We start from the raw sequence: 18,838 nt of genomic DNA on the forward strand, positions 1-18,838 counted from the left end.
TGGAAGAACAGATGCTCAGAGGCCTTCAAGGGTATTCAGGTTTATGACACCCAGTGTACATTCATACTTTTGACTACCTGGGCCCGCATACAGGGATCTTCCAGAGCTGCGCAGACAAAACACAGCAGATTTATGAGTAAGTGGAACCGTGGAATTTTCTTCTCCTCCACTCATACAGGGATTTCTTATGGCAGCATAGTTCCCCCGATTGGTTGAGATCACTCTACCTTTTGGTTTTAGATCTCCTGTTGTATGATTTTATTTTACTTAATAGAAGTCTCTTTTTATTTGTTGGGGGGGGGGGGGGGAGGAGAGAGAGAGAGAGAGGATCCTCCAAGGAGTCAAGAATCAAAGAACGGACCTGTGAAGGGCACTTTTTTCTCCAACCTCAACAGGTGAGGAGAATTTGTTGATCACTGCAGAAACAGCAGCTTCATCCAAAGAATCTATGTTCACAAGACACTCTTCCAGCTCTTGTAGCTTCTGTACAAAGGGACAGCAGTCATTATTATTAGAAGAGGGCAATAGTTTGCTTGGCTACAGAATTTTGAGATCAGTTGCAAAACGCTATCATTGAAAGAAATATTTAGCATGATGCACTATACAGGGAGGGTCACAAACCTCCGAATGCACAAAGTGAGTTGCAAGGCCACACGAGACCATCTCAGCTCCATCAATACGTACACCCGTCAATGCCAAATAAACTCCTAGAATTTGTCCATGTTTGAGCTTGGATAGATGATGATACTAACTTTAATACCCCACATATTTTAAGATCACAAGCATGCGAACACTTAAGAGCAACATGCGCACACGAAAATCCATGAACCCATCTAGGGGTCAACATTATTGTACCCATCTAGGGATCAACATTATTGGATATTATTGCTAGCTCACATGAAGAACCCCTTCACCCCAAAAAAAAAACCAAAAACATCACCACTTATGCTCAGATCCTTTGGAGGACATAGACATACCAAAATAACCTGGCAAATGCGAAAGAAAGTAAGAGGCTCCAACATCTGTATGATAGCCTATGGCAGCTTCTGGCATTGCAAATACCTGCTAGGAAAGAATTAAAAAATCAAAATACATATAAGATTACAATCTGAGCAAAATATTCTACTTGACAGTAGCTTTTTTGACAATGACTCCAACTGTAGTACCAGAATGATGGAATGAGGCTCCAATGATGCATAGGTATGAACATGAAGCATTGGATAGGACATTAAAAGATATCATGCAAAATCCAGAAGACATTGCCAGTTGTACATTGATTTGTCTCATAGGTCGAGTTCAGCCTCTAGTAGACGTTAATACAGCTTTCTTTCTTTCTTTCTTTCTCTCTCTAGAGATCAACCATCTTATTGTCTCGACCTGTCATGGCTTCACATACACCACACATAAATGTCTCCGCCGGGGCTCCCTCCAAGTCAAGTCTCCGAGGATGGATTTATTGTGATCCCCAAATACCTTCACAAACACAGGTCACGCACCATGTGGATTGCCATTGGCCACTTGAGAGTATCATCACACCATCTATGGATTGAGTTTTGCAGAGGAAAGGTAATCCCTTGGGAGGCACAGGTATGCAGAGTATGCATGACCGAGGAGGTGGAAACAGTGAAGAACTACATGTTCAGATGCCCACCCTACTATGAGATTCCCGAGAGATTCCACTGTCTTTTTTGAGATGGAATCAGCCCTCTCACGGGTGACGCAGGAGTACGAGGATCAGAGATGCTTGGGTCTGTACTTACTTGACCTCCATCGTCATCAGGATGTCTTCGCTCAGACAGCAACTAGGGGGAGAAGATTGATGAGCTTCATGAAGGCCTTTCTTAGGAAGGGAAACATGGGAAAAGAGCTCTCTTTTCTAGCTTGGCACAAGTTCTGTAGACCCAAAGAAAGTGGTGGTCTCGGAGTGCTAGATATGAAAATACATGACACGGCAAGGGTGGCCAGGTGGCCAAATGTATGTACCTTTCTGAATCAAAAGCTGATCCGCTATGTAGTTGATGAGCTGTGCGGTCCCTCTTCCCTTGTATAGTGGGAGAGGCATCCACTGTATTCAGTGGATGCAACTGAAAGAAGTCTGTAATGAAGGTCTGGGAGGTGTCGTGCTGACTCTGACTAGTGTCTATCCTTAAACTAGAACAATGGAATGTAGGCCTGCAAGTACGCCATTAAAATCACCTGATGAATTATAACTCTAAAGTGAAAGGGAAGGCAAGTACTGTCCAATTTTTTGAATTTGACAGCCATTTGTTCCATCAACCAGTCTGTTATGTACCTGGACACTAATCTACAGATTACAAATCTAATCCAGTATGGTTAGGGGTCCCGGGATTAGGGATCAGCAGGCTGATACTTGGCTAGGGTTCCTGGATTGATGAAACCTTTTTATAGTGAGTTGTTTATGGCGTAGTTATCACAATATAAGTGAAAGCTTGGGTTATTATGAGACATACTTGTGCAGATGCAGAACTGATGATCTGGCTTGGGCTAGGAGAGCAGGCATGCTCATGCCACGCACATGGCAAGTACATGGGTTGGCATGTCAAAGGCCTACGGGCAGGCCTCAGTGGTATGGACACCGGAGTTAGACACAGACCTATTGGATTGTGCAGGAAGCCCTGGTCTTGGCTCAGGGCAGATCGGTGAATGCCAGTTGTGGTTGGGACGTGAGTCTGCTACCGCATGATTTGGCTAAGGACTAACCTTGATTTTCAGCCCTATTTAGGGCAGATTCAGGGAAGGACTTTACAGTTGGTATCAAAGCAAAACTAATGCAGAGGCTGCAGAGGTATGTGTCTAGGCGTCATAGATGTAGGATTTCCCAACTATTGACCTGGGCAGTGCAGCCCAAGAAGGCAGCCCATCATCGCACACAGGAAGGGGGCAGCCAGCAAGCAGAACACGTAGAACAGCAGCCAGCAGAAAAAAAAAGCACACGCATATAATCAAAAACAGGCAGGCAGATTTGGAAAAAAGTAGCATAAAGAGAAAACAAACGTTTTTTTTTTTTTGAATTTTTTAATTAAAACTGAAAAATGCTTTAGTTTTTTGAGGAAAAAACTCAAAAGCAAGTAAGCTCCTTGCTCATGAGTTTTCCACATTCAAAGGAAAATCCCCTTGGTTAAGAGGGCTGAAAGTACCCGCAAGAGCAGGATTGGGACGTGTGTTCATGGACGAGCGGGATTTTGGCGACACTTCATCTCGACACGCAAGTTTTCCTTGAGCAGCAGCAAATTATCCTGGGTTTGTCATGACTAATGAAGTACATAACAATCAAGCGATGGATGAGAATGTTCAACCCGATGACAACCATCAGGATGACAATGTGACGGTCAATGACCTGGTCGCTAAGGTTGACTTTGACGCAAGGATGACCTTGTTTGAGCAGCAGATTGCAAGCCTAACTAACACTATTGTTGTTATTCAAGCAACTTTGGCAGGTTTGGTTGCAACAGGGGAGTTGGGACAGCTTTAGTTGCACCCTCTTTTCCTCGAGAGCTCTATACGGAGGAGCGGACATAGAATACTCGAGAGACAGTTGACTCCTCGCTTCACGGATGGGGTACGAACTTGGAGTTCCATCCTTTCCCCAAGGATAAAAAGATACAGATGGTAGAGGGATTCCTTGCAAGAAAAGCCCTTTTTTTTTCCCAGGAAAAAGATCCTTCTATTAGTTACTGAAAAAGCGGTCACAAAGGGATAAATACAACCATTTTGAGCCTTCAGGAAATCCCAAAGACAATGTCGCTGAGACTTCTAAGGGTGACCGCACCTCGGGAAAGCTACTGGCCAACATCCAACCGCCAACCACCAAGCTCCTGTGTGCCATCAACCAAAGAAAGAGGGTGATCTTTTTGGGCCGAAAACTGTCCCAGAGCCTCTTCCAAAAATCTGAGAGGAGGCACTGTGAGAGGCCTTGTGACTGCCAATGTACTACTGTTGTCGAGGTTCCATCAATCTCTGGCATCTGAATCTTGCAACCTAGCTGCACTGAATATGCAAAAAAGGGGGAATCCAAAGTCTCCTCCTGTTCAGCGGGATAGTGCCAAGTCAACTCTCCCAGGTCCCACTGGAGGTGCAAGAGGGGTCGGCTCTCCCATACCCATAGCCGCCATAATCTCTCTCCCAAGCCACCTTGGCTGGTGGGGAGTCTATGTGCCACTCACATAACCAAAATCCAATCACCCTCACCTACTATAAGGTGCATCCAGTGAAATCCTCCAAGAGGGGCTCAGATCTCTCTAATCTGCCATGGGAACCAACAGGAAAAGTGCGCAAACCATTGCCCTCATCCGCCCCGTGGACTGCCAAAAGAAAATCATGACAAGTAAACACTCCTTGTCACCACAATGGGGGGATCGGGATAGGTGTCAACCACTCCTGAGGAATAGCAGAGTCAATATTGATGCTGAGCCTGTCTCTACCCGGATCCCTGCCAAGCCTCTCTCTTGAACCTGCGAGGGTTTCGTGGAAAAAAATTTGCAAGTGCAAGTGCATGTGTAGGTGCTTTTCTCAAATAAAATATATTACAAGAGACGCATTAAACAAAAAAAACTCTACAACTCAAATTTCCATTCATAACATAAAAATTACATAGTCATCTCACAACATAGTCATGAAAGTTATATAATCATCATAGCTATATCCTAGGCTTCTTACTACTAGGCTCTCCAGACTCTAAAGCCGCCTTGATGGTTGGAATCAAAACATGGAACCATTCAAGCTCTGTTCTGGTGATGGTGGAATCCTGTATCCCTCCAATGCCACGGGCCACCACATAATGTAAAGGCCCTGGCCTTTGAGCTGAGAACAAGTAAAGTAACTTTGAGCGTCAAAGTAGAACAACTTTTTCCAAACTTGATTTAGTCGAACTCCCTATGTGCAAGCCAATCTCCAAGGGACCTCGTAGGTCCTAAGCTCAATGTGCCCCATGATACATGAGGTCAGGCCCCCAGTGTGTGGCCACTGGATAAACAAATCAAAGGGTTCCAGATCAATGGTTGCCAAAGGCGCGCCTCTGAGGAAACCGAAGCTAGCTGCGTGAGGGCCGGCCTGAGGTGATCCTAGGCTCAAAGTAAACTCGCTGCAAATCTGTCCTTAAAAGGCAGGGGCTAAATCCGTAGGCCCGCATCTCTGTGAAGATCCATCTTGTACTCTGCAGCCAAGGACCCCCTAGACTCCGGGCGCGCGTCCTCAAAGGCAGGGCTAAATCCGCAGGCCCGCATCTCTGTGAAGACCCATTTGGTACTCTACGGCCAAGGACCCCCTAGACTCTAGGTACGGGCTGAAATCGGGGCCAAGAGGAAGTCCTTCCAAGGCTCACCATCGGGAAGGAGTCCTCTAACAATCAACTTGCCCAGCAAGGTGCGGCTCTGAATAGCAGGGTCAATGATGCCTAGGCCCCCTCTACATCACGGTTGAATGATCACTCTCCATGCCACCATGGCCCTGGCAGGCCTCCCGTCACTACCGGTCCATAAGAAATTCTGGAACAACTGCTGGACCTGACCAATACATGCTCAGGAGAAGGCCCAACAAGAAGTAATGTACGACATGGTGGCAAGAAGGACCTAGTTCGCCACCACCACTCTACCAGCTAGGGAGAGTCTCACGGAACTCCAGTACAAAAGCTTCTTCCAAATGCTCAAAAGAAGGGGAGCAAGATACTGCTCCGAAGAGATATCGATGCCCACCTCACATCCAAGATAGCAAACTAGAGTGCCTCCTAGAATCCACTGTAAAGCATTGACTGGACACCAAGTTGGTGCAGAGCCTACCCAGAAGCCACACGACTAGAGCCAGTTGATTTGCGCTCCTAATGCGTGACAAAAGATCTCAATCGCCTCAGCGAATCTCTGGAGATTCCCAACATCTCCAGAAAGGTAAGCTGTTGTATCATTTGCAAACTCTGAGTCCAGCAGCTCCTCCTAAGTACAGAGGGGGAGATGCAATCCCTGGAGCCCCGTCTCCTGAGCTGAGAGGAAACTGCTCATGGCCTCAGCGACAAATAAGAAAAGATAAGGTCCCAGAGGGTAGCCCTGCCGGATCGAGTGGGAAAGGGGAAATCTGTCTCTAGGGGCTCCCTCAATGAGAACCTGACTGTGAGAACCTGAGTAGAGTTCTGAAACACCTCGGATCCACTCCACAGGGAACCCTGTCTGGCTCAGTGTGCCCTCCAGAAAGCTCCAATCAACCCTATCATAAGCTTTCTCAAAGTCTAGGAGGAGCACTATGAGGTCTTGCTGCCGCATCCTAGCCAAAGCTGTCACCTCCCAGATGGTGAAGATGTCCAAAATTCTCCAATCCTAATCAAAGCCTGTCTGAGTGTCATGAATCAAGTCAGGGAGGAAAGGCTGAAGTCTCCTTCTGATGGCCTTGGCCAAAATCTTGTAGGCAGTCCCAAGAAGGGTAATGGGTCTCCACTGCCTGATCTCCAATGTGTCACCACCCTCCTTGGGAATCAAGTGTATCAAACCCTCCGAAAGCCTCTCTAGCATGGCACCTATGATCATAATCTCATTGAAGGCAGCTCGAAGGCCGCCTTCCATGAGGTCCCAGTGACAAAGAAAGAAATAGATGGGCATTTGCCCCTAGGAAGTGCTGTCAGTGCCTCCACCAGCTCCTCTACAGTGAATGGAGTCAATAAGGACCAGAGAGCAGGGGGAGCCACCTCTCTCGTGTGCCGCTAGACCTTCTCGTGCATGTCCATCACCTGTGAGGATAATGGGACACCAGTGAGGAGAGATTGGAAAAAATCCGTGGCGATGGCTCTCACATGGGGGGGGATCAGAAACAATAGCTCCATCATGACCACGCGACCTACAAATGCCATCTCTCCTCCTGTGGCGGCCGACTATCTCAAAGAAACCCCCTGTAACTCTATCGCCGGCCAGAAGGAAGCTCTGGCATGCTACCTGTACTCCATCCTCCTCTCCTCTATAGATCTAATCTCTGTACGGGCGGCAGCAAGCTGGCTCTCAATCCAAGGTCTATGTTGGAGGCCACCACCTCCCCGTCTTGGTCTCTATGACCTGAGGCTCCAAGCTCCATCCTAGCCAAGGGCCAAATGTGGGTGAGCACGTCGATGATGCGAAGATCGTGAAGATGGTGAGAAAGCTCAACTGCCTGTCCCTAGATGGCAACAACCACCAACTTCGAGTCCCACTCCATCCCCAGGGCTGCACTCAAAGTAAAAGAGAAGATCATCATGCAACTCTCTGGCATAGAAGGTCTGGAGTGGTGAGAAACCACACAAATCCGAATGGGAGCTACTGTCTCCTTGAAAATATTGTCCCTTCCACCGGAAGACATCGGAAGAAACTATAATCCACGGGCAGCCCCAAGATCCGCGAGGGGAAAAGGGAAGGGGCGGGGGGGGGACACTGGCGGGAGAGCCCTCACCTGGGAAGCAGCAATGGTCATCTCAACACGCTTAGAGAAACGATGAATCAAGCGGCGAATGGAACTCACCAACTGTCTACGCTCTGGGTCGGGGACTGCTGGAGGGCGTTGGGAGTGCTCTGGAGAGGCAGAGGGTGAGGGGAGGACGGGCTCAAAGGAAGAGGACGGGGCAGAGGGGGCAGCTGCAAGAAGAAGTATAGGTGAGGATGGCGAAGGAGGAGAGGGGGGGGGAGGCAGAGAGGAGGGGGTGGAAATGGGCCTCCTAAGTGGGAGGGTGCTGGGAGGTGCATGCCGAGGGATCAGTGGGGCCAGTAGGCCTCACTAGAAACTAAGAACTGGAGGAGGAATCTCGGCGGGGAAGCGGCTGCCAAACTGGAGGGGCCGGAGGGACCCTCTCAGTGATGACAGGAGAGGGCTCGTCACCGACTGGTGGGTGCTGTGATTAATGCTCGAATCGGTTCTCTGACAGAACTGCATCCTCCTGTACTCTGTTAGCCTGGCACGCGTGGTGGCGATACTTAGCTCTAGTAGTTGGCTGATGGCCCTGGCACACGCCAACAGTCTGCCACTCTTCGGCGCAGAGTCATCCACAACTAGGTCTGGATGCTCGACTGTCGGAGGGTGACAAGGAAAGCCCTTACTTGGTGGAAAGAGTTATGAGTGAAGCCCACAACGTGGGTAGATTTCGAGAGGGTTTTCCGGAAAGAGTTCTTGCATGCGGAGGATGAGTATGACATTGTGTCCAAGATTAAAAACTTCATCTTACAACCCCAACAACCCTCATTAACAGACTAGCCAGGATCCCAATGTAAACGAAAGTTTAAGCATGTGAAGACTTCACAGACTCCTGCATAGACCCAGTGTCAATCATAGACCTTAGGTAACCCCAATTCGAAGAAATCTAAGAAAGAAGACTCTTCAATTCATTAAGGAGGTTCGATGCTTCACCTGTGGTCGCCAAGGGCACATGAGGACGAACTGCCTTCAAGTGAAGGCAAGTCAAAGGGAGCCCATGCGACCGAGGCTAAAGGTAAGATTACTTCCGTACACACTATTGTTTCAAATCAGAGTTCTTGCAGGAATACAGATGTATGGATCAGTCGTGGGGAAAACTGTTCACATTCTTTTTGACCCTGGAGATATAACTTCATGAATGCCAAGCTTGTGCAGAAGGTGGGAGTGGAGACGCAGCCAAGTGATCACCAGTATCATGTCGACATGCCGTCACGCGCACAGTTTTGGGATCAGCAAGTGTCTCAGTTGCCTATAGCTATACAAAGCTGCTCAAAGCCACTAGATTTTCAGATTATGAATCTTGACAGAATAAATGTTATTATAGATAAAGAGTGGTTTCATAACCACGATGACAGATAGATTGGAAGGGTCATAAGCTATCTTTCCTCAAGGACAGTGTCTAGATTTGTCTGCAGGGTGATTTTGATGTCCCATCCACTACACCTAGAAACTTCGTTGAACATAATAATATACTAAAGGATTCTAGTTATGAAGTGTTCCAATGTGTTCTAGATACCATGTCATCCGATGTTAATTATGAGTTTAATTCAGTTAGTCTTGATGTATGGGAGACACAAGCTTTGCCGATGTTTCCCAACTGAGTTACCTCAATGGCCTTCCGCCTAGTCAATCGGTTGATCATAAGATAGATTTAGTTCTACGGTCTCAACCTATGAGCATTGCGCCTTACAAGATGAGCCAACTGGAAGTGTCACCGAAGCATCAAAATACAGGTTAAATATGCGAAAACGCAACGCACAAACCAAAAAAAAAAAAAGCAGTATCTCTATATAAAAAAAAGTAACATGTCACTAACACGTGGCAGGATAGCAATGCAAGGTCACCTTACAAGCTTGGAATGATACTCGTTTCCCCGTTTTCATTCCTTGAACGTTTCCGTTCCCGTTTCTCATTTCTGGTGATTGGAAAATGAAGATCGAGCAAATGAAGAAAGGGGAAGAGCAACCAATAAAGGAGGCTGCAGCTGAAAATCAGAAGTCTTCATGAAAGATATCACCTAGTCCCTCCACCTTCTCGTGGAAGGAAGAGGAGCCATTCCAAATCAGCCCACTCTCATCGGGGGAAAAGACGACATAGTCGGAAAAGGTCCAAGAGCCCATCTTCTTCATGAAGCCTTTCATCTTCCTCGTCTTCTTCTTCCTCTTCTTCCCCTTCTAGGTCATCCTCTCCACGGCATGAAAAGAAAGGGAAGAAAGGTAAGCGCAAAGCTAACGAGTTCAAAGGAGGAGGAAGGACAGTGAGGTTTACACCTTATGATGAAGCTTATGGTTACACAGACGAAACCCTCACTTTTATCTACCAATTCGATATTGCTTTTGGTTCCGTAAACTATTCTAAGTCATCCAAGGTTCACATGGCTAGTTTACATCTTACGGAGACAGCCAATGCATGGTGGGGTGCACTCATGGTTGAGTGCAACATCTTCCAAGAAATGGAAAGACTTCAAGAAGCAGTTTTATGATCGGTTTTTACCTAAGAAGTATGAAGATGATGCGCACCTTGCATGGGAAAGGTTGTGGATGGAAACCAATGAGACAGTTGATCACTACAACAAGAAATTTTGGGATGCATATCTAAAGATTACTCCTTTTAAAGAGATTTTTGAAAAGTCTAAGTTAAGAAAGTATCGGGCTGGTTTGCATGACAACATTCGAGAGTTTGTGAATATATACCCGAACGATACCGTCCAAGATTTGATGCATTCAGCTTCAGTTGTTGCCGGGGTTTACATGGTAGTAGACAAACCAAAGAAACAGACAAGTATTGGAGATCAAAAGTCTTCGGTACTTGAGAAGTGTGAGAACTCCAAGAATAGGTTTCAACCTATGAAGCCGAGGGGTATTCAAAACTCCTACAAAGGAAAGCACAACTTGACTAATGAGCAAATAGAGATCCACCACAAGGGAAATGCTTAGATGTCGAAAGAGAGACACATGTCAGCCCAATGTCGGGATCGTTCTAAGGGATTTAGAGAGCAAGTAAATTCTAAGGAAAAGTCTAAGTCAATGGTTGGTAGGATTCCCGATGTATTGGGAAACACTTCAAAACCCGATTTCCTCTCTTGGGGCAAACTGCCGAACAAGAATGCTCTAGTGTTGTTTGACATGGAAGCCACTGTTGGGGTTGGGGAGAGCTTGCCTGTACACCAACACACACACACAATGAGCTTGAACAAGAAACGTGAGAAAGAGAGCTACTGGAAAAGTACTCTATTGTGATATGGTACAAAAGTACAATGAGTACACAAAAGCCTAGGGCAAGGTGCCCAACAGACATAAAGTGTGTTCACACGGGAAAATACCTGTGTCCAGCCACCCACAGGGAAAAAGTACCCGTGAGTAAGCTGGGTTCACACCTGAACTAGCCGAGAGTGGCTGGATGGTCATGACCAACAAAACCCCCTCAAGTGAATGGTGTGAACGGAGACAGGGTGTAGCAGACTACCCTGGTAGAGGTTGTAAGCTCAAAGCTGTGTGGAAAGCTTCAAACTTTTCCCTCGAAAGAGGCTTTGTAAACCCATCTGGTATATTGGCATGTGTAGTCACATAAGCCAAGTCAATCTCTCCTACATGGAGTCTTTCCCTGACATAATGATAGTGAGCCTCAATATGCTTTGTGCGGGCATGAAATACTGGGTTTCATGCAATTGCCAAAGCACTCTAACTGTCAGTGTAAATGGTGGTAGGGGACGGCTGTCCAACACCAAGATCGGCTAATAGGCGTCGTAGCCAAACACATTCCACATTAGCTGTAAAGGCTGCCCTGTATTCAGCTTCAGGGCTAGAAGTGGCCACTGTAGGCTGCTTCTTACTGAGCCAATGCTCACAAAGAGGGAGAGAAACTTACAGTCCTTGTGTCACTTTTCACAAGAGAGAGGAGGCATGAGAAAAGCTCTATTCTATCCTGCCCTCCTGTCTTGTAGCCGCCTGCAGTCCAGCACCTGTTTCCACGTGGGGGGGAGAGAGAGAGAGAAACTTGTGGGTGAACATACTATCCAACCCTGCACTCCCTCCTGCAGTCCACTTCTTTGTGTCCAGCTCTGCCTGCGTGATGCACACAATAATATGCCTGTGCGCCTGTCTGTACAGCAGCGCAGCCCGACAGCAGAGAGAGAGAGAGAGAGAGAGAGAGAGAGAGAGAGATTCAGCTGCGCCTGTATGTACAGCAGTGCAGCCCAACAGCCAGTCTCTTCCCAAAAGCAAGAGCGAGAGATTCAGCTGCGCCTGTGTGTGTTTCAGCGCAGCCCGCCAGCCAGCCTCCCAAAAGCAAGAGAGAGAGATAGCATGCTGGCCCGACTCTCTCCAAAAGAAAGTGGGCCCCCAAAATAGTCTAGGGGCCACGATGCTCCAAAAAAAAAAAGGAATGGCCACGATGCTCAAAAAAAAAAGGAATGTTCTTTTATTTTTATAAAGGTTATAAACCTTAGTTCCCTTTTGTTCCCTCCACACATGGGTTGTCCACACATGGGGTTATTTACATAAAACATTTGCCCCAAGTATGAACTTTAAACATATATCTTGCTCACCGACCACCATGCTCACACTTATGCTGCACAAATTCACAGGGTCGTGACATACCCCCCTCTTGAAAAATGGCAAGCGTCCTCGATTGCATTCTGGTGATACAGCAAGACGTCCAAAGCAAAACCACGCCAATAACGAAGGCTGCCCAATACAATAAGATATCAGCCATGTGATCCAACTAAAAGTGAACCGTACTTGGTTTTTGCATCCTTTACAAAAACCAAGTACGCGGAAAGATGCTTTTTCATTACTGATGAAATGGCCGAAGCCGATACAATAGGAACAGATTCCTCTTTAAGCTTTACATCCAAAATATGAACAAAGAAACTCCTGTAGATGAGGAAGTTCTTTCCACGGGGACCTATTGGAAAGCCAGGCAGGTGGTAGTTAATTACTTGCAGAAGGAGGTGGATGTTGCACATTCTCCAGGCTTTGTGGTTCCGGATTCAGAGAGGGTGGTTTACAGGTTTACGAAGGCCTTGAGTGGTCTTCAAAAGGTTTCCAGGACTTAGCATCCCACCGTAATAGATGTAGATCCTTGTGAGCAGTATGATGCATCCTTGACTCAGTAGCAAAATGGTTCATTGATTTGGTTGATGCATTCCAGATTGGACGGGAGCTTCCTAATGAGGCTGTTGAGCTCATGTTTGCAAAGGACTCTTTGGGAGGCACGATTGCATATCTTGTGGTCTCTACAGCATGCGAAGGATCTTGGACTCTTTTACACAGGAGGGGGATTGATGGATGGAGTCAAACTCCATGGATGGAGTGACTCAGTTTGGGGAGGAGAGCCAGACACGAGGACCTTGACATCAAGCTACAGTTTTTCCCTTGGCTCAGGAGCAGTTTTATGGAGCAGTCAGAGGCAGCCATCTATTGCATTGTCGTCGACAGAGGCAGAGTACCGGGCTGCTAGTGGTGCTGCTTACGAGGTGGTAAGGTTGCAGGTTACTTGGCAGGATTGGGTTTCCACTGGTGGACCCCGAGGTCATCCAGAGGCATTTTGTTCGTGAAAAGATCGTTTGCTGATGACATCTTGCTAGAGTTCTGTTCGACGGAGGACAGTGTGGTGGACCTCTTCACGAAGTCTATCTCAGGCTTTGCTCCGGTGGCACTCCAGCTCACTGGGGTTGGTTCCACATCCAGGAGCTGAGAGGGGGTGTTAGCAGTCATCTCCTGTCTGTATATTTACACCAGGACCTCTGTTGTGGGTGTGCCCGCCCGATTTAGGTGTTTTCTCATTTTTCCCCACTCTCCCTATTTTTTCTGGTGTGGGAGGCTGTCTTGTGGCTCTTGGCTGATCCAAGTGTGGTGGCCGACTGCTTCCGCTGCTCCCCACCTCTCTCTGTAGGTGGCCGACTTGGTCTAATGCTGGCAGACTGATGTTGCAGCAGTCGGGTGTCCTACAGAGGGCTGTCGACTGGTTTTCTACTGGCTGACTGCATCATAGGGGCCATACAAAATGGCCCCTAGCCCCCACACTGTTTGTATTCAGTATTTCGGGATTCCTAGTGTATATAGTAGAGTTACACACCTCTCTCTCTCCCTCTCTATTGCTGCGTTTTTCAGCAGTGCACTTGCTCTTGTGTTTTCAGATTTTGTCTTCATCTCTGCTGCATATTCTGATAACTTCTGCCTTGTGCAACATCATTCTCAGTCCAAGCGCCTTAGTGCTTCAGTCCCAAGGCTTTCCAAAGTGGCTTCAAAGTTGTCTTCAACCCATTTGATGGTTCGGCAAACATTTGGTCTACATCGTCCTTGCATTTAGCATTCTCCGTCATCATTCTCAGTAAGTTTTCTGCATTGTAACATAAGTTCTCCAAAGTAATAAACCAAATACTCCTGCTTGCTTGCAGGAGGGGGCCCTTAAGTAGGTAGATTGGGACCCAATCTGGTGTCATCTCTACATTCTCTCTCTTTTCGGCTCTCTCCTATGAATAAAGATAAAAATGGATTGCTTCATGCTCACTAACTAAAGGTATAAAGAAGGTCTTGTTGTGTGTTACACGATCATACCAGTTCTATGTTACAACATAACTGAGTGCTCAGTGTCAATGTGTAACTCTAGGACATTGGCTAGTCCATGATGCAAATTATGAGTGGACGACCCAAGAATGGCTACTGTGCGTGGTATGGGATGCGTGCAGTAATTGGTTGTAGGCAATGTAGTCTTGGAGCTGAAAGGCCTCGTTATCGGGGATAAAGTTCAAGTAACTCTCCAAGTATTGTAATTGATGTAATTAATGCTGTATTTTTTTCGTAAATGAGTAGTATTCCTGATTGGAGAAATGTCATGCAAGTAAGTACTCTTTACTTCCGTCAATTGACTTCATGCTATCATTAAACCAATTTAATTGTTTATTCCATTAAAAAGGAGGGAATATTCGTGGTGCGAAGTGATAAACTTAAGGCCAACCTCCTACATGATAAAAATAACGTGCACACGTGCTTCTTAAAAAACACATCCCTTAATGGCTCCTAATGTTGTTGCTTGCTCTTGGGTTCGAAATTCTAATGCCATGACTTGAGTTTAAATCCCACTTTCCCTCATCTTTTTATGTGAGAAAGTGGTTGTAAGTTAAAGGTATGCTAATGTTAATCCATATGATTAATTTCCCACAGCTCATCTAATTAAAGGAGCCATGAGCTAAAAATTATATATGGCCTTCATGATCATTTGACTGGTCGTGTTTAACTTTTCACATCTTGCTAGCTTGAATGTTTTTCTTTTAAACGAGTTATATATGTATATATTTAGGTGTTAGGATTTGAATTCATGCCCCCCTTATGGACAGCTGTGGTGGTATATCCACTCAATTAAGGGCCTGCCTGGATATTTAATGCCTTTGAATCTGCAAAGCAATACTTTCCAAGTAATCTGCAAAGCAACCTTTTCCAAGTTTTACCATAGGATAAGAAAGAAAACATGGTTGAGCACTCACAGTTCTCTCTGTGACAATTCTGAATCGACATGGCACAGTCAAACCAGCACCACCACCCATGACAAGGCCATGCAACAGCGCTACCTGTACAAGAGAAAGGAGAAAAATTGCAAAAGTCATTTTAATCTCTTGGAAACCATAACTCTCGACATGGTTCTTTTTGGTACACAGTATACATAAGCCTGTTAATAGGCAGACATAACAGAACAACAATGCAATGAGTAGTATCAGCATACAGCCCCAGGATTTTAAGTAGTAAATGTAAATGAAATGCTAAGGATTTCGCGTGGCATTAGATTGAAAAGAGTTGCACACCATATGCTCATTGTGAAGTTCTTGTTTGGAGCCAGACAATCGCCATGAGAACACCATGTGAAGGAAAATTAACCCCACCATGCAACACATTTCAGTGCAAATCTGTACAAGATGGCCTGACAAAGCCTTTGATATTTTAAATGGCCTATAGTAGGTCTCGTGCACTGTGCTCCCTCCTCCCCTCTCAAGGTCTATGTAGATACTTGAAAAGTCTTAAAATCCATTCAATAACATAGCTTGGTCAAAATTGAAGCATGATTTAGTATTAAAAGGTTTTTCTTGACTAAACTAAAAGCAAATCTATGGGTGTTTCAATAAAAAAGTGTGATGCAGGGTTGGTGATAAAACGCCAGACCAAACCACAACATAACATAACATGTGACATGTACAGAAAGACACCAGCATATCTAAATATGACTAACAATTAATAACAGCCAGTTTCTCAGCATGGAATTTTGGAAAGGTTTGCCTGCAAGGATTTACTACCTTGATACAGCACTAAGCTGCCTTGCTAACAAGGCTGGCCTGAGTTTTGACGTTGTTAGAAATTATATACTGTGGGACTTTCTCCCGCCGGTCCAGCTTTACTACATTGGGTGCCATGTTGCAGCGTCCTATGTGGGATATTTTAGGGTGATATGAGAGCTGCACACTTTTGTTTTGGGATCAGATCTGACATTTCAGCTCTTATTACTTTCTTTGATTTTTATTTTAGTACCCATGATGTATTTCATCGACATGATGTAACCTTTTGGTCTCATAGGTCATTTAGGCCTTTTGTAGACATTAATACAACTCTCTCTCTCTCTCTCTCTCTCTCTCTCTCTCACAGACTGCATGGGAAGACAGTTACAAGCTCTGGAAAGACAGTTACAAGCTGCAGAAGGCACACAAGAGCAAGATCCTAAGTTCAGAGTGGATGACAGATAACAAACTATGGTTTTCTGGATGGGATGGGACGCCTCACATCTCCTTTCTAATTCCTCCAAGGACCTGCGGACCTGCTGGTCAATGAAACATTTCTCCAATGGCACTCTTTGACTTTACAGGACAGGCAATACCACCACTACACCTAAGCCCCACACACAAACTTTCATGGGACTTACCTTGTTTGCAGAAAGGGGATTTAGGACAAATCTCGGAGGTTGATCAAAGTTTTATGGTCAGTTAAGTAACACGCTTGGTTGAGGCAGTCATATAGAGATTGTACCCTATCCTTCCACATATTCTGATGATTTTTCTATAGACTAACGTCCTGACTGCACCGGATTTTGAGGCAATCTCGGGTCAAGCCCTAGTTAGGCAGTGTTAACTTCATGCTCACAGAGCAAAAACAAGTACCTGAGGCAAATAATAGAAATCTTAGAAGAGGCCTCATCCCAGGAACCAGCCAGGGCAGACATAAATCATGGATATGTTCCTTCGACACATGGGGGATTGATCATCTAGACCCTTGAAAATTCTGATTATGCCCACCTGTGCAACAGAGCTTCCTCATTACTTTGTTACTGAATTTCTCAAGGGATGCTCTAGGCACATCCTACTACAAAATTGTAGGCATATTGAATTGTTAGAGTCCCTAGGTAACATGCTAGAGAAAGTAAATCCTAGAGAAAGCAGATCAGGAATAGAATGAGGACATGAAGCATTACCATAGGCTTTTTATATGAATGAAGATGAAAATCCAACCAATATTTTCTGTATACCACTTCCCGACACAATCCATCCTCTGCAACAGGCCAGCAGAATGCTTAGGCTTCTAATTGTTGGAAATTTTAACTCTGCTATAGGAACTTGTATCTGATAATAAAAAGTTGAACCTTGTTTCCCATGTCGATAAAACATTCGGAGATCACCACCTGCACAAAATGCCCGTCCAGCACCCTGACATAAAACAGAAAAATCAACAATCAAGCTCTGTGCATGAAAAATATTTGCAGGACTTATAATATAACTAGATATATCAAATGTGAACCGATTAGGATTAAGATTGTGGTTATATGACTAGGATTAGGATTAGGATTAAGTGATACATTCTTACGCCCTTTTTTGAGAACTCTTTAGTGTAAACATTTGTTTGCTTCGTACAAAGGAGAGCACAATTCATCACTCTTTTCCTTTTGAAAAGCTTATAGCATACCTTCATGATGATTAATTTTACGTCGCCATCCGACTCCCACTTCTCGTAAGCCTCACAGAGCCTTTTCACCTGTAGATTTCATGAATAAACATGCCAGTTATAGCTATTCTAGATATAGCAAACGTTTATGAAAATTTGCATGTAATGTCATCAAAGTACCATTGGAAGGGTAATACAGTTAAGCTTCTGAGGTCTATTAAGAGTTAAAATCCTTGCGCCATTCTGTTCTTCTTCAATCAGACCCTGGGGCACACAAGCGGATTGTCTCACATGAACCCAGAATTCAGAAGTCAAAGAAAAAGGCGTCAATCGATATAATTGTAGCAAAATATACCACTTCCACAAGGTAATCGGGAGTCTTCTCGTTTTCCATATATGCAAGACGGCTTCCAAAAACAAGGGTTTTTAGTGTCGAAACCTGGCCAGCGGCGATGGCACAGCGGCGAGAAAGAGTGAAGAAGGGCGAGGGGAGGGCGATGAATAGACACTGTACCTATATATTATGATATCTAAGTGAAAGGTGGTCGAATTTTCACCCCCACGAGGCGCAGCAAGCAGCACGTCTAATGTGGTGTGAAGCCCACGAGTTGAATGCTTCTTGTTTGCCAGTCAAAACTTAAAAGTGGTGTAAACAACTACTACTACGCATGTAAAGACCACTCTTTCTATTGTATACCTCCGCGCGCCCACAAAACATTTACGGGTCACTCGGAGCCTATGGAAACTCCCTCTCAATTCTCACCACATAGAAACTCTCTCTCTCAAATTTGGTGAGGTGTGCCACTCTCAGATAAATGCATCTTACATATAATGTCTTTTGTCTTTTCTTTACAACAATGAGAGAGAGAAAGAGAGATACACCTACACGTTGAACTTTCTTTTCATCATCATGAAACTCACCTTTTAAGAGGAAGGCCCTTATTTTTTCCCTCAAGGAAAGGTAAGAAAGAATATTTGTCCTTTCAAAAAATTAGATAAGATAAGAAAATTTGAATTTGAGAAAGGAACAATGTGAATCATTACCCTTTCTCCCTCAGCTCTCTCCCTTCTCTCCTTTAGCCATGTGGAAGTGGGAATAGCTTGTGTTAATAAGCGTACAGATATAGAAGAGACTTCTTGTCGAACAAAGCTCCCTAATCTCTCCCTTCTTTGGGTAACTTTTTGGTAATATTGTCTTTAAAAAATGAACTCACTCTCTCTCTCTCTCTCTCTCTCTCTCTCTCTCTCTCTCTCTCTCTCTCTTTTTTGGAAAGGTAAGCTGTTGATTGTTATTAAACTTTTTGGTCATATTGATAAATCTCTCTCTCTCTCTCTCTCTCTCTCTCTCAAAGCTCGCTCTCTTCCTTTCTCACTATAAAGACATCTAAACAATGCCAATTAATCATTATCAATAGATCTCATAGCATAACAAAAAAACAAAATCCAAATTTGCAATCCATGTTATCGATCCTTCTCATGCTCAA

At 45.1% G+C, this 18,838-nt stretch overlaps 1 protein-coding gene across 1 annotated transcript in view; it reads right to left on the reverse strand.

The window, feature by feature from the left end:
* Positions 1 to 17,865, reverse strand: part of LOC147634433 (3-hydroxyisobutyryl-CoA hydrolase-like protein 5) — an 82,218-nt gene extending 64,353 nt beyond the window's left edge. Inside the window, exons 1-9 of the mRNA XM_086803498.1 lie at positions 17,710 to 17,865; positions 17,535 to 17,618; positions 17,376 to 17,444; positions 17,056 to 17,119; positions 16,888 to 16,964; positions 14,921 to 15,004; positions 978 to 1,062; positions 622 to 707; positions 362 to 483 (exon numbers count right to left, since the gene is read on the reverse strand). Of these exons, the coding sequence (XP_086659624.1) occupies positions 362 to 483; positions 622 to 707; positions 978 to 1,062; positions 14,921 to 15,004; positions 16,888 to 16,964; positions 17,056 to 17,119; positions 17,376 to 17,444; positions 17,535 to 17,618; positions 17,710 to 17,748 (710 nt within the window). The 5' untranslated portion in view covers positions 17,749 to 17,865. The remainder of the gene's footprint in view (positions 1 to 361; positions 484 to 621; positions 708 to 977; positions 1,063 to 14,920; positions 15,005 to 16,887; positions 16,965 to 17,055; positions 17,120 to 17,375; positions 17,445 to 17,534; positions 17,619 to 17,709) is intronic.
* Positions 17,866 to 18,838: the final 973 nt, after the last annotated feature.

Source organism: Cibotium barometz, chromosome 10 (assembly GCF_041138505.1).
Source record: "Cibotium barometz isolate CiBa-2024 chromosome 10, ASM4113850v1, whole genome shotgun sequence".
Taxonomy (NCBI): Eukaryota; Viridiplantae; Streptophyta; class Polypodiopsida; order Cyatheales; family Cibotiaceae; genus Cibotium; species Cibotium barometz.